Raw genomic sequence first — 26,133 nt, 5'->3', positions numbered from 1 at the left:
ATTTTTTCGAGGTGAAAATCCTTCGACCGGGTTAAACCTGGATTTTGATCCGACTTACCTGGAGCCCTCCTCGGATACGCTGGCTGGTAGGTCCCGGTCAACTTTTTACCTTCGGACTTAGTCTCTTTTTCGGAGATTTTCTTTATCGGGACGAACCAGCAAATCAGGCCGGGTCGCGGTTGAGGCAAGCCGGCTAGAGTTGCCGCGGCGGGTCGGTCCCTCTATGGAGCTTTTTTTCAAAAGTTCTCCAAACTTCTGGGGCTTCTCCCAGATGTCCTTTTAAGGTTCTTTTGAGGTCCACAGCTCACCCCAAGGGTCCAGAAGTTCTGAGATGGTCCTTGGGGGGGGTGCGGACTACAGCTCCCAGAATGCACCTGGCGCAAACTCCTTTTTGGCCACAGGGCAGTGGTCAGCTGGTCGCTTTCTTCAGGAGTTGGTGCAGGGGACTCTGGTTAGCAATTTTTCACCTGTAGCAAACAGGGAGTCCCTCCTTGAACCAGTTGAAGCCAGGCAAAGTCCTTCTTGTGGTGAAGCCCAGGTGTGCATCTGGTGCAGTCCTTCTGAGTGCAAGTTCCAGGTGCAGGCCAGGGGTCCAGCAGGGCAGTCCTTCTTCTTCTGTAGTTCTTCCTTGTTGGATGTGGTAGGGAACTGAGGTGTGGGTGTAGGTCTGACAGTTTTATCCTTGCTCTTGGGTGAAAAGCAGGGGGGTCCTGGTTCTCCAATCAGGTGCAGGGTCCTTCCCCCTGTGATGACCACTTCCTGGGAAGTGTGGCAAAAATCCATCCCAGGAGGCAACATTCTCCAAAAATCCATTATGGCTGAATCTGATTTTTGGAGGTTACATCTGGCTGAGCCCACCCACTGGTGTGGCTAAAAATCATAAACACACCCCTCTCCTGCCCTCTTCTAATCAAGGGGACACCTAGTTGTCTGGGGTTGCAGGATGTGGGGGTGTTGCTGGTTGCTCCAAATGTCCTTCTCTGCCTTTGAAGACCAGTTTGGCAGCCCTCCCCCTTCCTGCCTCACCATCTATTGAGGGGAGATTCCCTCCCACAGGCACATTCCTTTGTGTGAAGCCAGGCCACTTCACACCTCATCAAGGCAGCCTGGCCAGGCTGCTAGAGGCTGGCCAGTCAGAACACAGCAGCAAAAACAATACAGGGTTGAAATTGGCAACTTTTCAGGTAAAGTTTAAAACTCTTTACCTGAACAAGTTATATTAAATCCAACAACTGGAAATTGTGGGATTTATTATAACAATTAATTTGATACCAAACTCTTGGTATCCATCATTTAAGGGGACTTTAAAAATTAAAATAAAGTCTCCCCATTCTAGCCTATGAAGGCCATTTACTACCATGAGGGAAAAACGAATTTGGCTGTTTTTACCTCACTAGGGCTTATAAAACTATTTTTATAAGGTCCCTGCTTACAGTTACATGGCACCCAGCCCTAGGGGCACATAGGGCACACCTTAGGGGTGACTTACATGTAAAAATAAGGTAGTTTAAGACTTTGGAACTACTTTTAATTCCAAAGTCGAATTTGCATATAACTTTAAAAGCAGCCAGCAAGGCAGGCCTGCCTTTAAAATGACACTGGGCACCACAGCAGTGCACCTATGGGTGCACTACCTATGCTGTGGTCCCTAAACCTACATGCCCTACCATATACTAGGGACATATAGGTAGATTAACTTAGCCAATTATAATTAGCCTAATTTGCATATTGATTTTACACAGAGCACAGGCCCTGGGACTGGTTAGCTGTATCCAGGGCACCATCAGAGTCAGGAAAACACCAGCAAAAAGTGAAAAATGGGGGCAAAACGTTAGGGGGCCTCTGCAATCAGCCGTTTTCTCACACTTGGATATATTGTTTTATGTGGCAAGGTGTAGCTTTACGTATGCTTGACATTTTATTAACCATAAATTGCACAAAGAAATTTACACAATAAATATTGGCATTTTCCTTAGGGAGCACTAGCGATACACTATCTTTTAAAATGCACAGGAATTTGTTGTCCATAATACAATTTACTGCACGTTTCCAGAGAAGTTTCCCAAAAGTTTGAAAACCTGTGACAAAATCATCCCTTTAAATTGTATTTTTCCCATACCCTGTATGATCCGTCCTTTCAACCAGTTTTCACACACATTTTTTGATGACATAATTTCAATTGTTAAGGTTTTGTTTTCTGGCAATAATAACGCCTCTACTCAAAGGCAGTAGCATCCACTTTTAAAAAGAAACTGTTCATAAACACCTCAACCATTGCAGTTGCCATGAAGGCAAAATAGTCTTTTAATTGATAAATCCCAGTGTGCAAAATACATTGACCGACTGTTTAATTTGGGAAACTCCACCTGAAATGTTTCAAGTCTCACTACACGTTATTGTCCTGCATACCTACCTTTAGTATCTCACCAAGTGTGCCAGAACAATCTTGAAGGTATTTTAATAAATTGTGGACAACTTGAGACCCATTGACGATGGCTCAGTTAATTTAGTCCTCTTTCCCACAACATTATCGGTTTCCAGCTCCTTTTTCCAATTAGTTTATTCTTACCATAGATTCAGCGTTATGCAGTATATAATTACAATTTATGCACGACTTTGCATTCCCTTTATTATGAAATTATTTGTTATTTCATAAACTCTGCAAAAACGATCGCCATCGGTTTCCTTGGTGAAACAGGGCACACTTTTCAGCAACTCAGCAATATCTGTCCAATAATTATTAAAAGGGATTGCTATTATGGCTTCAAGACTTTGACACTTGACTCGGAGGATGTTAGCATTCTCTGGGTCCTTCCTGCTTGAGTGTTCCCTGTGAATCACTTGACGAGCTAGGCGGCAATCTCTACAAATTGGGTGTTTGCTAAACAAAGTCTTGTTTCATTACTATAGTGTCTTCCTTCATCACGTCATTGTGACAGTGAGGAGAACAATAGCTGGACTAGCCTAACAACCACAATAGGGAGTAGAATTGGAGATAAAGCCCTGTGTTAGTTTTCTATTTTTCGATAAGGAGGTTCGCCAAACCCTCATGACCAGCTGGTAAAGATCGAGTGGGGTGATGGTGTGCACCTAAGACATTACACACAGCTTCGGAATAAAAGTAAAATGTTCCTAGTTAAACTGCACCACAGCATTATTGGCATGTGACTTTAAGGATGGCATGAGGAGCAGAGGCAAGCGGAGCCACAAGGTCATAGTGGGAGCGTGCCACATTTTTTGTTGGTGATACATGAGGGAAAAAAAACTGCGCAAGACTTGGAGAAAGTGAGCAACTAAACGGTGCCATGAAAGTACAAGTGTGTTCAGCTTCCCGCTGGCTATGCTAACGATTTGTGGCTGCTGGCCTCTGAAGGCATAAAGAGATATTCAGCGGGTAGTCAAGTACATGCATTTAAAGGGCTTGCTGAGAAAACCCCCAACAAATCCTTCTCTCAACCATTGCATGTAATTTGAACAATCCAAACATGCAGAGCGGGAATACAACTGAAAAACGAATTAACAAAATGTTAACGACAATCTGGAAACACACACCACGCCCTAGTAGTCCCATCCCATACCTCCCTCCCCCACCCCTCAGTAATTCACAATCACCTTTCGGCCCATCCACCCCGGAGGCTACCATGGTGTCTCTACCACTGACCACCACTCTATCCTGAGCTCCTGATCACGCTATCATCGCGCCACTACACGTCATCTCCAGGAAACAGCCTTTACCACGTAGGTAAGTACCCCCAAGTGGTTTCCATCTAGTCCTGGAAAGATTTAACCTTTACCATGCATCCTTCACTACGTGATATTTTACCATGCAGGTAAGTGTATATATATATTTTTTAAATAACACATTTGTATGTTATTTTTACAAAATAAAGTGTTATGGTGGGGGTAGAGGTAAAAAGAGATGGATGCAAAATTAGTATTTAAAAGTGGGTAGAGGTAATGAGTGGTAAGGGCAATTTTATTGTCTAGGGATGGCTAAATGTAAAGGAAGGTAAGCAGGATTTAAGGGATATATATATATATATATATATATATATATATATATATATATATATATTCGATGGCATGTGTAGCTGCAGACACACATGCTGTGCACTGTTCCTGCCATCTAGTGTTGGGCTCGGAGTGTTACAAGTTGTTTTTCTTCAAAGAAGTCTTTTCGAGTCACGGGACCGAGTGACTCCTCCCTTTCGGCTCCATTGCATATGGGCATCGACTCCATCTTAGATTGTTTTCTTTCCGCCATCGGGTTCGGACGTGTTCCTCTTCGCTCCGTAATTCGAATCGGGAAAGTTTAGAAAATCATCGACATCCGTCGGTATTGTTGCGTTCGGGACCCGGTTTCTATAGGTACATCGGCACCGACGAGACAACCGCTTCGGCGGCCCTTCGGGTCTACCGCTCTCAACCGAGGCCTGGTCGGCCCGACCACACCCGTCGTCGAAGACTCATGGACCGGACCCCCTTCCGTTTCTGTCTGACGTGCCACGCCAAGTATCCTTATACAGACCAGCATTGGGTCTGTAATCTGTGTTTGTCGCCAGAACACAGAGAGGATACCTGTGAGGCCTGCAAGGCTTTTCAGTCGAAAAATACCTTAAGAGATCAACGAGCAAGGCGTTTGCAGATAGCATCGAAGTCGACACAGCACCTCGACGTCGAGGAAGAAGAGATGGCTATCTTGATCCAGGGTTCGGAATCGGACAACTCTGACGGAGACCGGCCACCGACAGCAGGACAAAAAGTGAGTACACCTGCCTGACCCAGCCCCAAAGTCAGATGAAAAAACAGAAGGCCTCGGGGACGCCACTGCCGGAAGGCCAGGGCTCGACCGACAAGAAAAGCGGTGACCAAATAACATCTTCAGCACCGAAAAAGGCCGAGATCGTGCCGAAGTCTTCAGACTCGGGTCGAGAAACCGGCATCGAAAAGAGTCGACATCGATTGGTCGAATCGAGTAAGCCTCGAAAGAGCCTATCGGAGCCGAGACCGACCGTATCCATGGGTGTTTCGGTACCGCAAAAAACTGCTTTGGAGCCGAAAAAGACTTCTTATATAGAAGAACATGGGCTCTCCCAACAACTTAGAGAGGCACGAGAGGCACAGGTTTGAGCAGGAGCTGGATTTGGAAGAGCTTGACCAAACTCAACCAAGGTTACAAATGCAAAAGGACACAGGAAAAATTCAAACCATCCCCCTCCTCAAGTTTAAAAGAAAATTGGCTTTTCATGCAGAGACTGAAACTGAGCAGCCAAGAGCAAAGGTGGTTAGAGAAAGGTCACCAATCCCACATTTCTCACCAGAAATGTCGCCACCTCACTCGCCACAACAGACAAGGTCACCAGTTGGCATACCAACGGCAGTCACCCACACATACTGTGCAGATGCAGGACGATGCGGACCCCTGGGACCTATATGACCCACCAGTTTCGGACAACAGTCCTGAGTGTTATCCTTCAAAACCTTCTCCTCCAGAGGATAGCACATCCTACACGTAATTACTGGCTAGGGCGGCGACATTCCATAATGTCACTATGCACTCAGAACCAGTGGAGGATGACTTTCTTTTTAATACACTGGCATCCACACATGCTTCATATCAAAGCCTGCCAATGTTACCAGGCAACCTTAAGCATGCACAACCGGTCTTTCAGGAACCGGTCAAAGGCAGGGCCATTACACCGAGGGTAGAGAAAAAATATAAACCTCCCACGTCAGACCCTGTGTTTATTACACAGCAGCTCCCTCTGGACTCTGTTGTAGTGGGAGCCGCAAGAAAGCGGGCAAATTCTCAATCGTCAGGGGATGCGCCACCCCCTGATAAAGAAAGCCGTAAATTCGACGCGGCAGGAAAAAGAGTGGCGTCGCAAGCGGCCAACCAGTGGCATATTGCCAATTCACAGGCCCTCCTCGCCCGTTATGACAGAGCACATTGGGCCGAAATGCAGGATATTATTCAGCATTTACCAAAAGAACATCAAAAACGGGCTCAAAAGGTGGTGGAGTAGGGACAGGACATCTCCAACAACCAAATCCGTTCTGCACTGGACTCTGCCGATACAGCAGCATGAACTGTCAACACAGCAGTTACCATCAGGAGGCATGCATGGCTATGCAGTTCTGGTTTTAAACCAGAAATACAGCAAGCAGTTTTAAACATGCCGTTCAACCAGCAGCAACTGTTTGTGTCCTTTTTTTCATTTTTTCTATTGCAGTGTCCACCTCCGGCCCGGACACGGCCAAAGCCATGGGCGCGCTCTACTCTTCCCAGTATAGGGGAACATTTAGGAAGCCACAGTTTAGGGGAGGGTTTAGACAGCAACCCTCAGAGCTATCCACCTCCCAAACAAAACCCACTTACCAGTCTCAGTACCAGAGAGGGGGGTTTCGTGGTTCATACAGGGGACAATACCCAAGAGCAAGGGGATAATTTCAGCCTGCCAAGCAGACCCCTAATAACAAGCAGTGACTTCAATGTCACACTTCCGCAACACACATCACCAGTGGGGGGAAGATTAACAAAATACCACAAACATTGGTCAGACATTACCACGGACACATGGGTTCTATCAATTATCCAACATGGTTACTGCATAGAGTTCACACATTTCCCTCCAGATGTTCGCCCAAGGACGCACAAAAAGTCAGCACAAAATGTCAGCACAACACCTAGACCTACTACAAGTAGAGTTGCAAGCACTATTAACAAAACAAGCCATAGAACTAGTACCACACCATCAAAGAGGAACAGGGGTTTACTCCGTATATTTCCTTATTCCCAAAAAAGACAAAACACTAAGACCAATTCTAGATCTCAGGACGTTAAACCTCTTCATCAAGTCAGATCATTTCCACATGGTCACACTACAAGACGTAGTTCCCTTGCTAAAACAAGGAGAATACATGGCAACACTGGATCTAAAGGATGCGTATTTCCACATACCCATTCATCCATCTCACAGGAAATACCTCAGATTTGGCATACAGGGCAACCATTACAAATTCAAAGTATTGCCCTTGAAGATAACAACAGCACCCAGAGTATTTACAAAATGCCTAGCTGTAGTAGCAGCTCATATAAGGAGACATCACATGCACGTTTTCCCATATCTAGACGATTGGCTAATAAAAGCCAACACTCAACACCGGTGTCAAAGTCACACGCAATATGTAATTAGATACTCTACACAAACTAGGTTTTTCTATAAATTACCAAAAATCTCACTTGCAACCATCCCAAAATACAACAATACTTGGGAGCCACGCTCAACATGCAAAAAGCAATTGCCACTCCAAGTCCACAAAGAGTTCAATCGTTTCAAAATATAGTGTCAAGCATACAACCAAACCAACATTCCACAGTCAGGTTCATAATGAAACTACTAGGCATGATGTCCTCATACATTGCCATTGTCCCAAACGCACGGCTACACATGCGGCCCTTACAACAGTGCCTAGCAAAACAATGGACGCAGGCACAAGGTCAACTTCAAGATCTAGTGTTGATAGACTGCCAAACACACACTTCGCTTCAATGGTGGAACCCTGTAAATTTAAACAAAGGGCGGCTATTTCAAGACCCAGTGCCTCACGCCATTATTACAACAGACGCTTCCATGATTGGGTGGGGAGCACACCTCAACAATCACAATATACAAGGTCAATGGGACGATCAACAAAAACAACTTCATATAAATCTCTTAGAACTACTAGCAGTCTCTCTAGCACTCTCTCTAGCACTAAAAGCTTTTCAACCCCTTCTAGTCCACAAACACATTCTTGTCAAAACAGACAATATGACAACAATGTACTATCTAAACAAACGGGGGGGGAGACACACTCGTCACAACTGTGCCTCCTAGCACAGAAAATTTGGCATTGGGCAATTCACAACAACATTCGCCTGATAGCACAATATATACCAGGCATTCACAATCAGTTAGCCGACAATCTCAGTCGAGATCACCAGCAAACTCGCGAGTGGGAAATACATCCCCAGATTATACAAGATTACTTCTACCACTGGGGGACACCAGACATAGATCTGTTTGCAACAAGACAAAACGCAAAATGCCAAAACTTCGCATCCAGGTACCCACACCCTCAGTCCAAGGGCAATGATCTATGGATCAGTTGGTCAGGGATATTTGCTTACGCTTTTCCCCCTCTCCCACTCATTCCTTTCCTAGTCAACAAACTCAAACTAATACTCATAGCACCAACGTGGACTCGCCAACCGTGGTACACCACACTGTTGGACTTCTCAGCAGTACCTCACATCAAACTCCCAAACAGACCAGATCTGTTAACACAACACAAACAACAGATCAGACACCCCAATCCACCATCGCTCAACCTAGCAATCTGGCTCCTGAAGTCTTAGAATTTGGCTATCTAAACCTTTCAAATGAGTGTATGGAAGTCATAAAACAGGCAAGAAAACTGACAACAGGGCATTGTTATGCTAATAAATGGAAAAGGTTTGTTTTCTACTGCCAAGCAAACCAAATCACACCGTTAGATGCCTCCATACAAAACATTGTGAGTTACTTACTACACCTACAAAAAGCAAATCTCTCTTTTTCTTCCATTAAAATTCATCTCACTGCAATCTCTGCTTACCTGCAGACTAAACATACAAAGACACTTTTTAGAATCCCAGTTTTTAAAGCCTTTATGGAAGGACTAAAAAGGATCATACCTCCAAGAACCCCACCAGTACCCTCGTGGAATCTTAATATTGTACTTACACAACTCATGGGCCCACCTTTTGAACCCATGCACTCTTGCCAAATACAATTCTTAATTTGGAAAGTAGCCTTTCTAATAGCCATCACTTCACTACGAAGAGTTAGCGAAATACAGGCGTTTACTATAGAAGAACCCTTTATACAAATACACAAACATAAGGTGTTTCTCTGTACAAATCCAACTTTTTTACCAAAAGTAATTTCACCGTTTCATCTAAACCAAACAGTAGAGCTCCCAGTCTTCTTCCCACAACCAGACTCGGTAGCAGAAAGAGCACGGCATACATTAGACATTAAAAGAGCGCTAATATATTACATTGACAGAACAAAATCATTTAGTAAAACTAAGCAATTGTTTGTTGCTTTCCAAAAACCACATGCTGGTAACCCTATATCCAAACAGGGCATAGCCAGATGGATAGTCAAATGCATTCAGACCTGTTACCTCAAAGCTAAAAGGGAATTACCCATTTCACCAAGGGCACACTCCACTAGAAAGAAAGGAGCAACAATGGCTTTTTTAGGTAATATACCAATGACAGAGATTTGTAAAGCAGCCTCGTGGTCTACACCTCATACCTTTACTAAACATTACTGTGTAGATGTGTTAGCAACACAACAAGCCACAGTAGGACAGGCTGTATTAAGAACATTATTTCAAACAACTTCAACTCCTACAGGCTGACCACTGCTTTCGGGAGGATTACTGCTTTGTAGTCTATGCACAGCATGTGTATCTGCAGCTAAACATGCCATTGAACGGAAAATGTCACTTACCCATTGTACATCTGTTTGTGGCATGTTGCGCTGCAGATTCACATGCGCCCTCCCTCCGACCCGGGAGCCTGTAGCCGTTTAAGTTGCATTTAAATTGTATACATGTAAATAAATAAACCTTTACCACAAACTATGTACATACATATCTATTCCATTGCATGGACATCTTTAGTATCCTCATTCTACCACTCCTACCTCACCCTATGCCAGGAAAACAATCTAAGATGGAGTCGATGCCCATGCGCAATGGAGCCAAAAGGGAGGAGTCACTCGGTCCTATATATATATATATATATATATATGTTTGAGGGTCCCCCCCAAAAAAATACATATATATTTGCGTGCGCCCCTGTCTTCCAAGTTAGATCAATCCATCCAGACTTTACGAATCATCTCCATGTACCCAGTCATTGTTAGTGTCCTTCACTATGGAACACATCTCTTTCATATCCAAAAACCATGTTATTCAGGCAGGCCCTGGACATTTTGTACTTGCTTCTTTTCCCCCCTCATCAACCAGAAAGGGGCTTTTCCTGTTAAAAAAAACAAAAACAAAAAACGACCACAGAATGATATGCCCACGCCATATACATATGCTCTCAGTATCCTGGCCCTGCTGTCATTCACCATTTGAATGACCTCTTGCTCTGTCACTACTATTGCGGTGGTTTGAGGATTGTTTGGTGCTGTCCAGGCATAACACATGCCACTCCCATCCAGTAATATTTGCATTGCTTTGGGTGTCAATTGCGTCCCATTTTCTAAATTATTTTCAGTACTCTGAACAGCACCGTCAGCCATTCTCAATCTTTTCTCACCCTTCTTGCAGTCACCACACCATACAAACAAATTGAGACTTGGGCATTGTGACCTTGTGGTCACAATATCTCCTTTGTAAGAGTCTGTCCAAGATGACCATTGTTGCCAACATTTTAAGTCTCATACGCTCCCTCTGGAGGTATCTCAACACACCAAACATCCCACCCTCACCTACAGGTAAGTTCTTTGGCATTAAAAAGGATGATAATTGCATATCCAGACCACTCATCCTGTTTCCACCCAACTTCACTACCACGCATACCTCCTCTTACACTCACTTTTCCTTACCAACCTCTTTCTAAGGCATTTTCAACAACTGCCATAACGCCCTCCATGTTTCTCAAATTTAGACCTACCGCATCCATTTCTTTTCAATTTATGGTCACACTAGAGAGACCATCTGACTGTTACATCGCCCTACTGTGATCTCCATTTTGTGTTCACAAATTCTTGCAATCTCAGTCTCCCAGAGCCGTTTAACTCACATGTAGGCTGAAACACTTTAACCAATGGCTTCATGATATATGCACAGAATGACATTAACCTCTCAAAATAAGCATTCTGAAACAGTCAGTCACCAAAGATCTACCAGTGTTGCTCAAGAATCGTAGTTGTGCTCAGTGTATATCAGTGGCCGTGAAGCAAAGGCAGCTTCTTCCCCATTTTATAATGCATATGTGACAACGGAGCCCCAGCTCCTTCCAGACAGGCATCAACTATGAGACAAGTTTTCTGACGAATATCAAATTGATTCAATATTTCTGCATTCACACCACTGTTTTTCTTAATAGTCTCAGTCATTTGAATCCTGATGTCAGATTGAAATGTTTCCCCTTCTGCAACGAAGACCTCAGTTTTGTCTGTGATATATTTTACTAAGTTTGCACAGTCCTCAATTCGTCTTTGTGTGCTGTTGTGGGAACCAGACAGCTGACTGTAACGATAATAGACATTTTAAAAGCTGGAAATCGGCGAGTTGCATCTTGCAATCAGATTACACTTGAGATTATTAGCAATATTTTTCTATTTTTAACATTGAAAAAGAAACCAGTGGTATTTACTTAAATGTTCGGTTGTTTCTCTTTTATTTCTTTAGGAGCAGCTCCAAATGCACTACGGCAGCCATATCTTTGGCTGACCATTATAATTACGGTTGCAGTTTGTCTGTTTCCAGTTGTGGCAGGGCGCTTCCTGATAAAGACAATCTGGCCTTCCGAAGGTGACAAAGTAAGTTAAAACACAAACTTTTTATTTTCCACAAGATATGCATTTTGCCTTTGGAACCTACAGGCGATTCACATGCTGTGCGGCCTCCTGCCATCTAGTTGCTAGACTAGGAAAGCATCTGGTTTATATGTTTTAGGTATTGCACAGAATTATAGCATTTAGCAACTGTGATAAAACTTGAAAGCAATTTAATGGTGATTACGTAACTGAGGAGCCCTTTACATAAGCATGGTGGGAAGTGACTGACTCTGTGGACAGATGAAACAGAGAATGCATAATTAGGAACTCAAAATTCAAAGAAAATTACAAGCTGGGAGGTGAGTGGGTGGAAGAAGAGCGGGTAAGACTAAAGCAATAAAAATATAGTGACACTGTGCATAGCAACTGATTAAATGCAAATCAGACTACAAAGTAGACCTGGGGAGTGAGAAAGTTGGGAATATGTGGCAAGGGAACAGGACAACCAAAAACAATATAAATACTGTGGTGCTCTGAAATACAGAAAACCACACTGTAAGAAAATGGGATTATTTGGGGTGGGTGGCTACCCACCTTAGGGAACAATCACAACCCTTCTCAGGGAAAATCCTTAAAACCACTAAATTAAACTGAGCTCAACCCCTCTGGTAGCTGTGGCACAGAGCAGACAGGCTTAACTTAGGGCAATATGTGAAGTATTTCTGCAGTATCAAAACAGCAATAGAGTCAAATGCAAAATAATAAAGAAAATCCCAACCCGAATTACAAAAATAAAGTAACATTTAATAAACGCAATGACACCAAACTGACAAACCAGAGGAACTGGAGATAGGAGTTTTTAAAGATTCAATGGAAGATAGCAACAAAAGAGCACAAAGCACAAATGTTAGTCTAAGGTTACTGTAGACTGGGATGCAATTTGAGGCTGACTTTTATGAAGCATGAGTTGGATACACCAACCAGGTTTGTTCTGGTCTAAGATTTTACCTTATTACTTTAGCCCTCATTATGACTTTGGCGGTCTCAAACTGAGACTGCCATAGCCATGGGTGCCAGAAGACTGCCAGTGCTGGCGGTCTTCGCCCGCCATAATATGGATACTACCGGATTTCCGCCACATTTAGGGCGGTAATCCGGCAGTAGCCATGCTGGTGGATGAGGCGCATGGGCGGTGCTACCACCTGCACCGCCCCACCAGTAGGACGCCACCAGCCATATTGTGACCAAACAGACAGCCTGGTGGTGTCCTGCTGGTGGGACGGTGCTGGCAGTAGCAGCGCCCCTTCCCATTCCCTGCCGGACCACCACCTCGCCAGACAAGGAAAGTCAGGCGTCCGTCAGGGGAGAGTGGTGTGTGAGTGTGTGGTGTCTGTGTATGTGTGTATGTATGCGTCTGAGTATTGTGTATGTGTGGTTGTATGCTTGTGAGTGAATGCGTATATGAATGTCACAGTGAGTGCGTGTCCGCGTGTATGCGTGAGTATATGTGAGTGAATGCGTGTATGGATGAGTGAGTGTATGGAAGTGGTGGTGCATGCGTGGTGCGTATGTGTGCATGATTACGGGGGGTGGGGTTAGGGGGGTGCTGTGATTATAGGGGGGTAGGGAGTGGGGGTTGGATGGGTGCTGTGATTCTAGGAGGGTTGGGGGGTGCTGTGATTCTAGGGGGGGCCTGGAATGTGTGGTTAGGTGATTACTGGGGGGGAGGGGGGAAGCCTTCTACCAGTTACAGGGACACCTCAGGGCTGTATGGCTTTGTTACACCACTGAGACCAGTTATTACTTTTTGGTAGGTTGCCCGATATAGTTTTCCTCACTTGGGGTCGAATTTTCACTTTATTTTTATGGCCGAAGTGCTAGCAGGGCCTCTTTACACCTTTTCTTTCTGGCCACTGCATCCGGATGAATCTTCCCCTTTGGAGACTGCATCCCTTATGTGGTGTTGCATAAATGGTGTATTAACCCTCATTCTGGGCTATATCATGAACATTTCATGAGTCTGTTCCTGCTGAGATACTGACGCCCTGGAAAATAGGCTTACCATCAGGAAATGTCAGAAGTATAATCATTTTTCTGGCACACTCGTATTATTTACCTTTCTTCCTGGATTCTAAACTTGCTAATGCAAAACAAAAAGTGTTATTTGGTATTTTGGGGGTAAACGTTTACTGCAGTGTTAAACTAGGCTAATGCGATAATATACTAAACAATACATAAATAGAATTTAGTGTAGATATGCAAAATCAGATTTAGAGTTTTATGTCACGTGTAAAAGTATTTAGTGCTTACTCACCATTATGTAATTGTATTTAGATTCAAAGGGACCGTAAGAAATATAAGCCTGAAGAAGTTGAGTGGAAACCGAAGGAAAGTGTTTTGCGCAGGGGGGTCTCAACTCGGCGTTCTGCTTATGCTTTTTCACATCAACGTGGATATGGTGATCTCATTGCTTCAGGACGCAGCATCCGCAAGAAACGAGCCCCGTTGGATGCAGTTTTAGGCAGGAATGCTGCGGAAATGATGCAGTCTTCTAGGAGCACAAGTTGATTTAACAGCTTCCATCCCAAGCTATTTTTATCGTTCGGATTGCACAAGAAAAGATATATATATATATTTTTTATGGAGGATTTAAGTTCTCAGGAGTTTTTTAAAATAATGTTTATGAAGTTTTGAAGGCATCACAATTCTTCTAACAAGATTACTTGGTGGACACTATGGAACAATATAAATGCCAAGAATGGGGATTTTAACATTTAGCTAGTTGAGGTAAAGTTTAATAATACTGGACGTTCTCTTGTATTTGTGACAGTCATTCCCGTTGGTAACATCTTTTATAGAACTGAGAGAAAACGTTACTAGTGGTAAAATAGGAACAAAGGGAATAACAATGTGATTATAGGACACCACAATAAAATAACGTTTAAGCCACGTAGTCCAATCAAATAATGCAGTGGAGGAGATTCTGGTTCCAGTATTTGCTTACCACCTTTGCGCACCCCAGCACGGTGTTTAAATCTGTTTAAAAACTTTAAGTGTTTTTCAATATTACGTATTTATAGCAGAATAATATTTTCATACAAGTATGTTTCTGTACCTAGTTGGGTCTTCCGTGGTAACATGATTGTCTAAATGACTATGTACTTCCATATCACCTTGAATGAAATCTATAGATTCCGTTTAAAATTGTTGTTTGTATTTGTTTTCATTTTCTCGAATTGTAAAGAAACACTTCATCAGAGCTATGCACTGGAGCTGTATTTAATTCCAGTGGCACAGTGGGGCATTTTCAAGAGTAACGCCAGTTCAACTTGATTATAAGCTTCAAACATACATTTAAGTTCGTTGTAGGTTACCGAGGGGCAGATTTAAAGAGTAATATTTGTTATTGATGATATGTCCCCTTTTGTTACTGTAGGTGTACTATGGAGTATTTACATTGGTCACTGAAGTCCTCTCAACTTAATGTACTCATGAAAAATTAAGATGACATTACATGGTGAAACTGTGGTACATCAAAATGAATACTTTTTTACTTTTTTTTTAAGGAGCGTATTCTTATTTAATTGTTTTATTGTGCCAACATGTGTTAATGTTGGGCCTGGAAAACGGATTAAAATTCATTTCAGACACTTGTGAACAGAATTGTTTAAACTGCCTACATGTCAGAAGTTAAGATACGTTTCTTTAAATGGTTTGCTCTCTTCTCCAGCTACTCACAGATTAAAGCTGAAACCAGTGCAGACAGAATACCAGGGGAAATTGAATTTCTGAACAGGATACGAACGACTTCTTTTTCTATCTAGAGAATGTCTAGGGTTCTGTCTAGTCTGCAGTATGCGGGGATATCATTTCTTTAGCTTGTAAAGAAAGATGGGCTTCAAACGTCATAAAATCATGACATTTACTAATGCAACCTCTACACCTTTCCTTCCTTTTCCACCAAGTCCAAGAATGCATCAAAACCAGGTTTTCCTACGGGGGTAAAAAGTGCACATTTTGACTGTGAAATTGTCACTTGTCCTTGGCTACTAAAATGTACGTCTACTTATAGTTTTTAAAAGCAGCAAAATCACATTAATGGAATGGGTTAGTAACATTTTCATTTGTATATGGTTATGTTTTCATCACACCAAGGAATGGCTGAGTTTCCTTATAGCAGGTGCACTCGGGTCCCTTTCACTAACTTTCCGAGGAGTAAACTTTACATCGTTTAAAGTGGTAAATCAAATTAGTATATTATATGGGACCAAGTACAGAGTGGTCCCTAGATTGTATTCCAAATTTTAATGACCTGAGACATGAGGGGTTAGATGTACAGACTTTTGTATAGATTCATAGTGTTTTCTTGGAGATAAAATAGTTAAATCTACTTACTACATTTTATTAATATATTGGTAAAAAAATACTTTGCATCACTGAAAGATGTTCTTTCCTGGCTTAAAATGTACGATTTTCTCAGACTGACACCTAGGCTACCTATCGAGTAGTAAGTAACATTGTTACCCGGAAATTCACGCTACACAGTTGGGATTTATTTTTCTAACATGTATTTTTTGATGAAAACTGCATAGCTCCTGACTACGGTAAAAATGTGGGAAATAACTCAAAGATTATACAGTGTGATCAGGATTACCGTGGTATCAATACATCGACTAGATCTATCCACCTACTGAGGGTTTTAAAACTTAAGCTGCAACAAGCCCAACTATTTTCTATTCTCTACAGTATGGAAATGGTTTTGAGTAAAAATAGTGAGATGGATGGCCTACTTGCTACTTCATGCTTACCAGATCAGTGACTACTGATGCTAGAGTACCCTGGGGAAAACTTCAGTTCACCAGCTACCAGTCCTTCACAATTGCTCCAGTTCCTAGCATACACGTTTGCACATATAGTTAATGTGCATAGAGGCAATTTTAATGAATTTCAGTTGCATCGCGTAATTGTTTGTGTCCTGTGGTGTATCTCGTAATTGCTTGTGTCTAGTGGTGTAGAAAAGTTTGGCTCAATATCTAGCCAGATTAAGGCCCCTTATTTATTTCGCCTGGACAAATATAATCCAGTGTTGATAAAAATAAATTCAGCAGTTGGATCAAGCAGAAACAATTAGGAACTGGAGTTTGCACCAAGACTGTCGACTCCAAGAGCATATTGATATTTTAGTTAGAGAACCACAAAAAGATCCACCTGTTGAGCTATTTTTGTTAATCTTAACAAGCAAAGTTGTAAAATGTATTTTGTAATAATAAAAAGAATGTTGCCATATGCTGTTACCAACCCAAGGTGGCAGCACTGCCCTGTTATATGATGGTTGAATTTCTGCAACCTCCAAAGTTCCGTTTTTTCTGAACTTCCTCATGAAAGCCAGCTTTACAAATTAATAAAACATTTCTATTTACAATCTTGTTGTTTAATATGTTTTGCCCTGATGATAATGAATGTTTTATCTGTACTTAAATTGTGTTCAGTAACTAATGTTTCAAAATGACAGAGTAATTGATGGCCTCATCAGGAGTGACCTCAATGCCAAGGCCAGAATTCAAATGCTTAGGTGTTTTAGAAAGTGACACGAAAACAACAGATTTGTATTGGTGAGTTTGGTCATACATGTTTTCCTTTAGCTTCGGCGCTTGTGCGCTTTTAGATCATCAGATTTAAGTATATGTTTTGTTTTTTTTGCTCCGTACTGATATTCCTCTCAGTCTTTGATTTTCATCCTACATGTACCCATCTCTTTCCAGTAAGGTGCATATGTGTCAATGTTGTGTTGTGCTGTACATGACAGCTATCCCTACTACCCATCTTACCCCTTCCTATCTACCTCCCAACAAGGATAGGCTGTGCAGGCCTGCTTGGAATCGAATTTAGCTAATTTCAAATTGCAAACTGATGGGTCAGTCCCAGTTTTGTTACATTCTCAAAACACTGTTCGTCATAGCCCTTAATTAAGGAGGCTCTGACTGGAATCAGGCAGACAATACTACCTCTCTGTTTCTAGGAATACAAGGGAGTTCCTGTAATACTTCACCAAAGACCGCCCTCTCTCCTCTTGTCGGTCTGTGTGGGGGCCAAATTCCCCTGCACCGCTTGGAAACACTATGCTGTCCTACGGTACGCACTTTTTTCTACTTAGCCCTATTTTTTACCTTCAGGAGCACAAACAAGTGAGTCCAATGAGGGATCGTCATCTTTACACCATGGTGCTCCTCGCCTGCACTGATAATCTGTAACCCTGCTCTGTGAGCGAGCGGTTCGTGCAACATCATTTTGCAACGGAACCTGGACCGCCGACGCTCTGCCAGCCGTGTTAAAGTAGCTCAGCTACATGTCCTGAAAAGGCAAGATGGTCGATGTACCTCAGTGAGGTTGCTACCTGCATCCCTCTAAAATCTGCAATGATCCTTTGGTGATAAGTAAAATACATTGGAGTTACTGAGGCCCTGTGGTGGCATCTATAAGCCTGTTGAGTTGCCTGCCGAACCAGTATTGGGGTGAAAACGAAGGAGTTTATAGCAACATAACTAGAGGTCTCCATTTCCAACTCCCCTCCTCCAACATCTTGGGCCTGGTGATGGGGGCGATGCCACCCGATGGGACTGGTGGCCTGATCAGCAGGCTAATGGAGGAAGATCCTGAGAGATGCGCTCAGTAGCTGGAGTTGAGCACAACTCCGGCTCCGGGGCCTGGAACGTGGCTGTGGCCTCGCGCTGCATTGATCAACTCCGCTCCAGCCTGCACAATGATGTGAAGGGGAGACCTTCTGCCTTTTCCAAGTAACATGTCTAATGCAAGGTGATTTTGCATTATCGTAGCTCTCATAGCAACTAATTTCTTGTTGATGGCTGTTAGTGCCCCTACTGTGTTAGCAAGCCTAGGCAACTAAGACAATTTTCTAATCTTCACAATATTTAAGGCTACTCTAACAGAAGGCATGAAAACACCAGATATATCTCTCAGCACATGTTCAATGCTATGCCTACTCCTTAAATTAGTAGCATTCCCTCATCCCAAATCATCTGTATGGTATATTCTTGGAAGAACTAAAGTCGCATAGCAACTTGCCAAACCGTGACATGGTAACTGAAAATATGCAGATTTTGCCACAAACATGGCTACCTGCTTGCTTGATCCCTCACCAAAAATATCCGGTCACAATCACTCCAACCTACCATTTCTTCAGTGTCATACCTTTCTCGTTTGGGAATGACACGTTTCTTCTCTTTGACAAATCCAAGTTTTACCTTGGATATATTTCTGACTTTTCAACTTTTTCTTTCCCCTGTTCTGACTTACCTTATATCCCTTCCTTTGAACTTTTCCTTCACTTCCTTATTCTTTTGCTAATTTCATCTATAAAACTCTTTCAGCATGGTTAAAGTTTACATGAAAGCTCGCTTGCACTTGTGTAAGTCGTGATAAGTTTAAAATAAGGTTTGAAATACTTCATGTATTCATTTACTCACCTTTCCGTATGCTTTTGAGATTCGAGAAATAGGTTTAGTTGTTCAGATGTACATGTTTGAAGACTTAGTGATAGGAGCTTTCTTTAAAGGTGATTCATAATCGGAATAGAACAGTTTGGTGGTATTCTGCTGATATAACTAATTCTTAAACACACTACAGGAGAATGAATATATCAAACAATGATGAAAAAAGTAGCTCCCTCGAAGGCAGTTAAATAAGAGGTCCAACAGCAATCCAACTACAGTTAATAAGGCAGTCAAAACTACTAGGACAATTTTGTAGCATACTTATGCCTTAAATACCATGTTAATCTCATTGCAAAAAAGAAAAAACTTGTCAACTTTCAGTTTTATGTTTTAGTCAGCTCAATCTACTCTCTCCGCTACAGTCCTTATTCTATCTAGATTCTAAAGTGATGATTATCTTCTTCTGCTGGTTACATGTGGTGTATTTGATTCAACTTGGCTACAGTTTCTTCATTTCACAGAGTCTCTTCAAAGTCAATATGATAGTAACTTAAGTCAGCGCCCCTTCTCACAAAGGAAATCTATCCAGGACCTGAGTACTTCTTGTACGGTTTAGTGAATCTTCTTCGTCTTTTGACTTCTGGCTGTTTGCTGTTGCTATCACTAAACTCTACCTCTTGTCTGTCCTCTAGCCCTTCTACCTATCTTCACTAGTGGTCTTTGGCCTTCTTGATCTTATCAGCACTCTCCTTTTCATAACTTTATTTTTTGGCCATTGGTCTTTGTGATGCACTTGCTTTCCTTGAAGTACTTGTCATTTCCGATTCATGAAGTGCATTTTCACAGTCAGGTCTGGATTCTCCCCTGCTGCTGTTCCTGCATCGTCTTCAACTGGCTGTGCGGTGGTTCCTCACTGATTGTTCTGTTATCCAGAGCTCACCAGGGACTTGGTGAATGCAGTGTTTCGGTCTTTGTTTGAGTTTCTTCCTGAGCAGGAGACCCTGGTACTTCTCATGAGCTTGGCTCCGCCTGCTGTTGAAACAGGTAGTGCTGTGGACTGTCTGGTAGCACCTCTTTTATTTCTGACACTGCTGATACTTCAAATCAAGCTGGCCTCAAAGAATCAGTGGGTGTGTCCCCACTACTTCTCTTCATCTCACTCTCTTCAAATGTGAGGCATGAATCCTGTTTGGTAAACCTGCACATTTCACAGCAGTGTTGATCACAAGGATTACTTGGCGAGGTCCTCTCCAAGGGGCTTCCAGACAAGACTTGCACTCATGCTTCTTCATGTGAACCTAATCACATTGGTTCAGATCGTGGCAATGTTCTGGTCTCACTCCTGGAGTCACCAAGTCAATCTGATGAGACAAAGAACACACACATCAGCCAGTCCTTTGCAGTAGTTGAGAACTGTCATCACTAATATTTACAAGTGCAGCTGCAGGTAAGGAAGCAATTCTCCTGGCGACTCCCCATCAAAATTTCGTCATGGGAGGGTCCTGTTCTGTTGCAGGGGATAGTCTGGATGCTTAGAAGAACCAGCAAGACTGCATCTGACCATTTGAGAGTTGTGGAGGCACATGCTTTTACTAGTTTAGCTTTAATCATCCAGTTGACCCTCACTACAACTCCTGATGCTTCTGGCCTATAACTGCAGTGAAACTTGTAATCCATGTCTATGGCTGCGCACAACAGCTGCATCATCTCACTTATAAAAGGACTCCCTTAATCTGAATCAAGATAAACAGGCATGTCAAACCTTGGTATGGCCTCCCTCAAGTGTAATTTGGCCATGGTCAGACTATCGCACCTCCTACTTCGATAATCCTATACCCTGTGTAAAAACAAGCACACTCCAATGAGTCTATGCTGCAGCTAGTTACAGAGGGGCGTTTCCAAAAAATAGATTTAAAGGAGGTAGAATGGTCCATCTGACTTCCCTATAGACCTGTGGTCATAATATTCTTTCTCCCTGGGTTTGCCGTCAGACGCACAACACATTTTTGACACATGTTCTCAGCCATGACACAAAAGTGTTGTTGTACCAATACTTTTTAAAGGTCTGCACCATTCTATCTCGGCCAATGTGAGGTAGGTAATGTCGGTGTCGAATCATTGCCGGCAACATGGGATGTGGCAGATCTGATTTCTCAGCATTAGACACCCAGAACTTACTGATCTTTCAAACAACCTGCCTTTCCCATTTTTCTTTCTCAAGCTCAGGCACCTCGTTTTGGAACTCACTAAAGGTCTGCACAGTGGTTAATAACATATTCAGGGCACTTTCATTTTCATCATTGCATGGTTCATCCAAGTGAAATGTGCTTGACTAAAGAGTACAATACCTGGCAGTCTCATTTGTGTGATGATTACCAGTGGTGAAAAAATCATCACCATTCTTGTGAGCAGCATACTTCATGACTATTTCCCTAGGCAACTGGAATGAATTCAACAATTCATGACACACAGACTTTTTCAAATAGGGAAACCAGAGATCAAGAAATCTCTCTGCAACTATAGCTTCCTGAAGATAGTGATTATCGGTATAAATGGTAACCCTCATCCTGTCAGATGTGCAGCATGCCCTTGCTATTGCAATCAGTTCAGCCACTTGTGCAGAGGTTATATTGATCAAGTAAGATGCTTCCACAACACCATTTGTGATGCAAATGATATTTGCTGCTCTCGCGATTTTGCATCTCTCAAACAAGAGTTATCTACAAATAGAGTGTGAGCAGACTCTGAGTGGTACATCCAGTGTGTCTGGTTTCTGCTTAGTGCATAACTCAGTTACATCAAAGCAACTGCGGTCAAACTCATTCTCTTTGTCTGGAATGGGCAGGTGGTGAGATGAGGCACGCTACAATCCCTCCGTGACACATTTCAGCTGGCAAAATAACTTGTTTACCTTTACAAAGGTGCCTATATTGAGATTGAGTGGGGGTAAGGATGATTTTAGTTGAATGCAGGGCCATCAAATAAGTGGGTGGTTGTAGTATTAGATCATGCAGACACTGCAAAGTGGTGTTCTTTTTGAGTTTATTGGCAGGAAAATCCTGTGCCTGGCAGGCCAGACACCAACAACTTCGGTCTCCATCCAGCTGCTTAGAACCCTCCCATGTCATCCCCATTACCTAGTCAACATTCCATATCTACATCCCAGAACTACCTAACCTAAGATGTACACGTGTAAGAAGTTTAAGCCCACATTATAACACATCCCCTTTCCTTCCCAAACAGTGAAATCCCAAAACAACACCCAATGAATCACCCACATACAACATTCAACCATACAAGACAATACCACAAACACATAAAGCCTTAACTCCACACTAAAACTGTTAACTCAGAAACTTCAACCCCACACAGTCTCCAACCAACAGGGAGGTCTGTGGGAGCGAGTCGCATGTACAATGGTGTGATCATACCCATCAACACAAGTACTCAAAGTATCTCTTCTGTCACATACAGAACTTGGCTGAAATTCTGAGTCTTTGATCATCAATCAAAACAACTTACTTTCTTTCTCTGGTTCGATCACACTTCTCCCATCCTTCTGAAACAAAGCAACTCTCCTCAGATTTCATGTTTGACCATTTTCCAACTTCACCCAATTTCCACCCACTAACTTCACTATTTAGGGACAGTGGAACTTAGAGAATGTAGCAACAACCCCACCTGTTTCACCTTCACACAGTATCCTACATCGACTCAAAGTTCATCCTTGAAAAGTTGCACATTTCCACCCGATGTTCTGAAGCTTTCCTCCTGCAAACGTGAAGGAATCAACTTGGTTCCAAATGGTGTCTTTCTTGTGCCCAAATTCACAGTTGATTTGCCCACAACATGTAGTTGAAAGCACTCTGAACATCCAAACCAGATTTACTTGCCAATTCCATGGTACCTATTAACGTGGGGGTTGTAAAGAGAAGTACACACATGCTTCACACCAATGTTATTCAGAAACTCTTGCATTTCACAAGATGTAGATTGTGTGCCATTATCTGTTATCATTCTGGATGGAATCCCTTCCCTCCTGAAAATCTCTCCCAAAACTCCAATGGTCGCTTTTGTGTTTATGCCTCTCATAAAAGCCACCTGGAACCATTTGGACTTTGCATCAACCAAAACTGCCCATGCTCTGGCGGATATCCAAATGGCCCTATGAAGTACAAGAACACCTTCTCCCAAACATACTCCACTTCAGACGTGTTGATTTTCTCCTGTCATACCCAATCCCAATGCACTTTCAATCTTTTCTCTGAATTCTTGCATACTTCACACTCTTCCAACCAGCTGTTCACTTGATCTTCTATGCTGGGCCACCAATATCTTTTCTTAAGTCCCTAGAAAGCGAGTGTTTGAGCCAAATGGTCCTCATGTGCTAAGCTCATAAGTTTAACCATGACCACAGCAGGAGGCATAAATATTTCATTCCTCATAATGAGTGTGTTTCCAACCAATAACTATTCTAGTACTGTATGAAATGATTTCACAGCCTAAAGAAAAGTGCTTTCTCTTCTCACCTCACCCTTGAGCATCTCCACCACTGCCTCAAAGACAAGTTCATTTCCCATGGCACACCTCCACTTATCCATATTCACCCACCCCTGTAACCCTTCTGTCACATCTTCCAAACTAGCCACCACCTCTTCAGTATGTAAATCACAATCCTCTGTGGCCTTACCCTGCATTCTTGATAGGCAGCCAGCCACTCTGTTCCTTCACCCTGGAAGATATTCCACCCCACAATCTCAGCCTTGGAGTTTGACTGCCAATCTTGCCAATTGTCTTTAATAATTTCTTGTGCCATTCGGACCCAACACTTTGAGAAGAGGTTTGTGATCTTTTCTGATATTTATTCTAGGAGCCCCTCATTGCTCACACAGCAGCCAACGCCTCTCACTCAATGACAGAGTAATTCCTTTCCGTACTAGTCAAAGAGCGAGAAGCGAAAGCTACTGTCTTCTCATCCTTACCATGCATTTGTGTGAGAACTACCCCAATTCCAGTGACACAGTCATCAACTGTGAGAATTATCTTTAAGTCAAATTGAAATGGGACCAAAATGTCAGCATTAGCAATGTCGTTCTTAATCTAGTCGAACACAGTTTGTTGAATTTTATGGATGGCTCTATTCATAAACTAAATTCTTGCTGAAAATTATCCCATCATTCCTATATCAGCTCTCTTGATATTCTTTTGGGATCATATCGGTCGTTTTCAGGCCTCCCTCAGGCCATATTATATCAAACAAGTCAGACACCAACAGCTTCTCTCTGTCCAACCACTTTAGAACCCTCGCATGTCATCCTCATTACATAGTCAACATTCCATAGCTACATCACAGAACTACCTAACCTAAGGTGTACTCCTGTGAAAGAAACTTAAGCCCACATTAGAACAGTAGCCCACCACTTTGTCCTTGTTTCGCTGTATGCACAGACTAACAAAAGTAACTCATTTTATCAGTTAACTAGGAAGTGCGGTGGCCACTGTATCAAGTGCAGATGAAAAGTATGCCACTGGCTGTTTCTGTTCCCCGTGGATCAGTCACTACACAGCACACGCCCACGGTGTTTGTGACTGTACAAAGTAAATTCCTTATTGTAGTCTGACAATCCTAGATCAGGTGGGCTACAAAGTAAGTTTTGTGGCTCTAGGAAAGTTTTAATGTATTCCTTGTCAAATGGTACAAGTTTACCTATATTTTTGTGCGTAAGCCTCCGAAAGGCTTCTCCACTAGGGACAGTAGCCCACCACTTCCAAAAACATTCTCACTTCCCTCTGTGTTGAAGGGCACTTAATTTTTAGGACACTGGAGATGCGCTCGTGAGAAACTCTCATCGCTCCTTTCTCAGTTTGGTGCCCTAGATAATAGACTTCCTTCTGACAGTACTACAATATGTTGGGGAAAACATTCTCAGCAAGGTGGTTGAGCAGGACATCTTTGGTCACAGACGCCATGAGAAAATCATCAATGTATTGCACTAATGTCGAACTGCAAGGCAAATGTAAAATCCCTAGATTTTTGCTTCAATAGCTGTTTAAAGAATCGAGGGCTTTATGTATATCTCTGAGGAGTCAACACCAGACAGAAATTTTATCTTGGAATCTAAAAGCAAAAAGGTATTGGCTGTCCTCATGTAGAGAAATGCAAAACCCTTCAGCATCAGAAGGAATTTAAAATAGGGTAACAGCAGGATTGGGTACCACAGGACAGCGCAAAATGTTTTATTTTTTGAAGGTCCTACACCACCCTCCATTTTTTTGTTTGGTTCTCAAATGGCCATTATCAGAGTTACGTAGACTCCCAATTACTTCTTTTAGCATGCCCTTTTCCACCATGCCTTTGATGATGGGCATTGTACCGGCTAATGCTTCTGGTGAGAGCTTTTATTTGGGCTTCTGTAGAAACACTGCATCTTGCCTCAGGGTTTTGCATTTCTAAATAGCCACTTCCATTTCCTTTAAAATCCCATCCTCCTTCACTGTCTCTTTGAAGTCAAGGGGTATATCCTCCTTCATGATGCCTGTACACAGCCTGACAACTGACTTTTGACACTTTATTTTGAATTTTGTGTCAGCTGAGTCTCCATCTGTACATCTTCTGATGTGCAGTACATCACAAAATTTAGTTTGCAGATTAAGTCACTTCCCGATAGGTTCACAGGACATGACTCGCTTTTCACAAATTGGTGATTCTTTGATTAAACCTATTCTTACTGCAACGGGGGCTGATACTTTGTTTACACAATGCTTATTAGTAATGCCTACAACTTTGATCTCTTTTCCAGGGAGGGTTAGGTTTGTGACCTCAACTGCCCTAATGGTTGAGCGGATAGCTGCCGTATTGATCAAGATTGATATGAGGTGGACATTCACCTCACCTACATATGGGCCACTCTGATCTACCTCTAAAATTGCACCGAGCATGCATGCCTTCTGCCTGTCTCAGGCACCACCATCATTGTCACTGATACTCACTTGCTTCTGCTCCATTGGCACTACCACTTTTGGTTGGACTTTCGAACATAAGAGGGTACCGAACAGCATTAGGATTAATCCTGATGCATTCTGGGGTGGGGGCTGAAAGTTTAACCCTTTATTCTGCATTTGAAGTTGTACAT

At 42.6% G+C, this 26,133-nt stretch overlaps 1 protein-coding gene across 4 annotated transcripts in view; it reads left to right on the top strand.

Moving 5' to 3' along the window:
- ATP8B1 (ATPase phospholipid transporting 8B1) overlaps nt 1-16,971 on the top strand; it is a 306,728-nt gene extending 289,757 nt beyond the window's left edge. For all 4 annotated transcript variants that reach the window (XM_069220066.1, XM_069220071.1, XM_069220080.1 and 1 more), the window contains exons 27-28: nt 11,461-11,591; nt 13,884-16,971. In XM_069220066.1, the coding sequence (XP_069076167.1) occupies nt 11,461-11,591; nt 13,884-14,117 (365 nt within the window). In that variant the 3' untranslated portion in view covers nt 14,118-16,971. The remainder of the gene's footprint in view (nt 1-11,460; nt 11,592-13,883) is intronic.
- Nucleotides 16,972-26,133: the final 9,162 nt, after the last annotated feature.

Source organism: Pleurodeles waltl, chromosome 1_1, assembly GCF_031143425.1.
Source record: "Pleurodeles waltl isolate 20211129_DDA chromosome 1_1, aPleWal1.hap1.20221129, whole genome shotgun sequence".
In the NCBI taxonomy this organism is placed as follows: domain Eukaryota; kingdom Metazoa; phylum Chordata; class Amphibia; order Caudata; family Salamandridae; genus Pleurodeles; species Pleurodeles waltl.
This window is presented reverse-complemented; position numbering and strand designations above follow the sequence as displayed.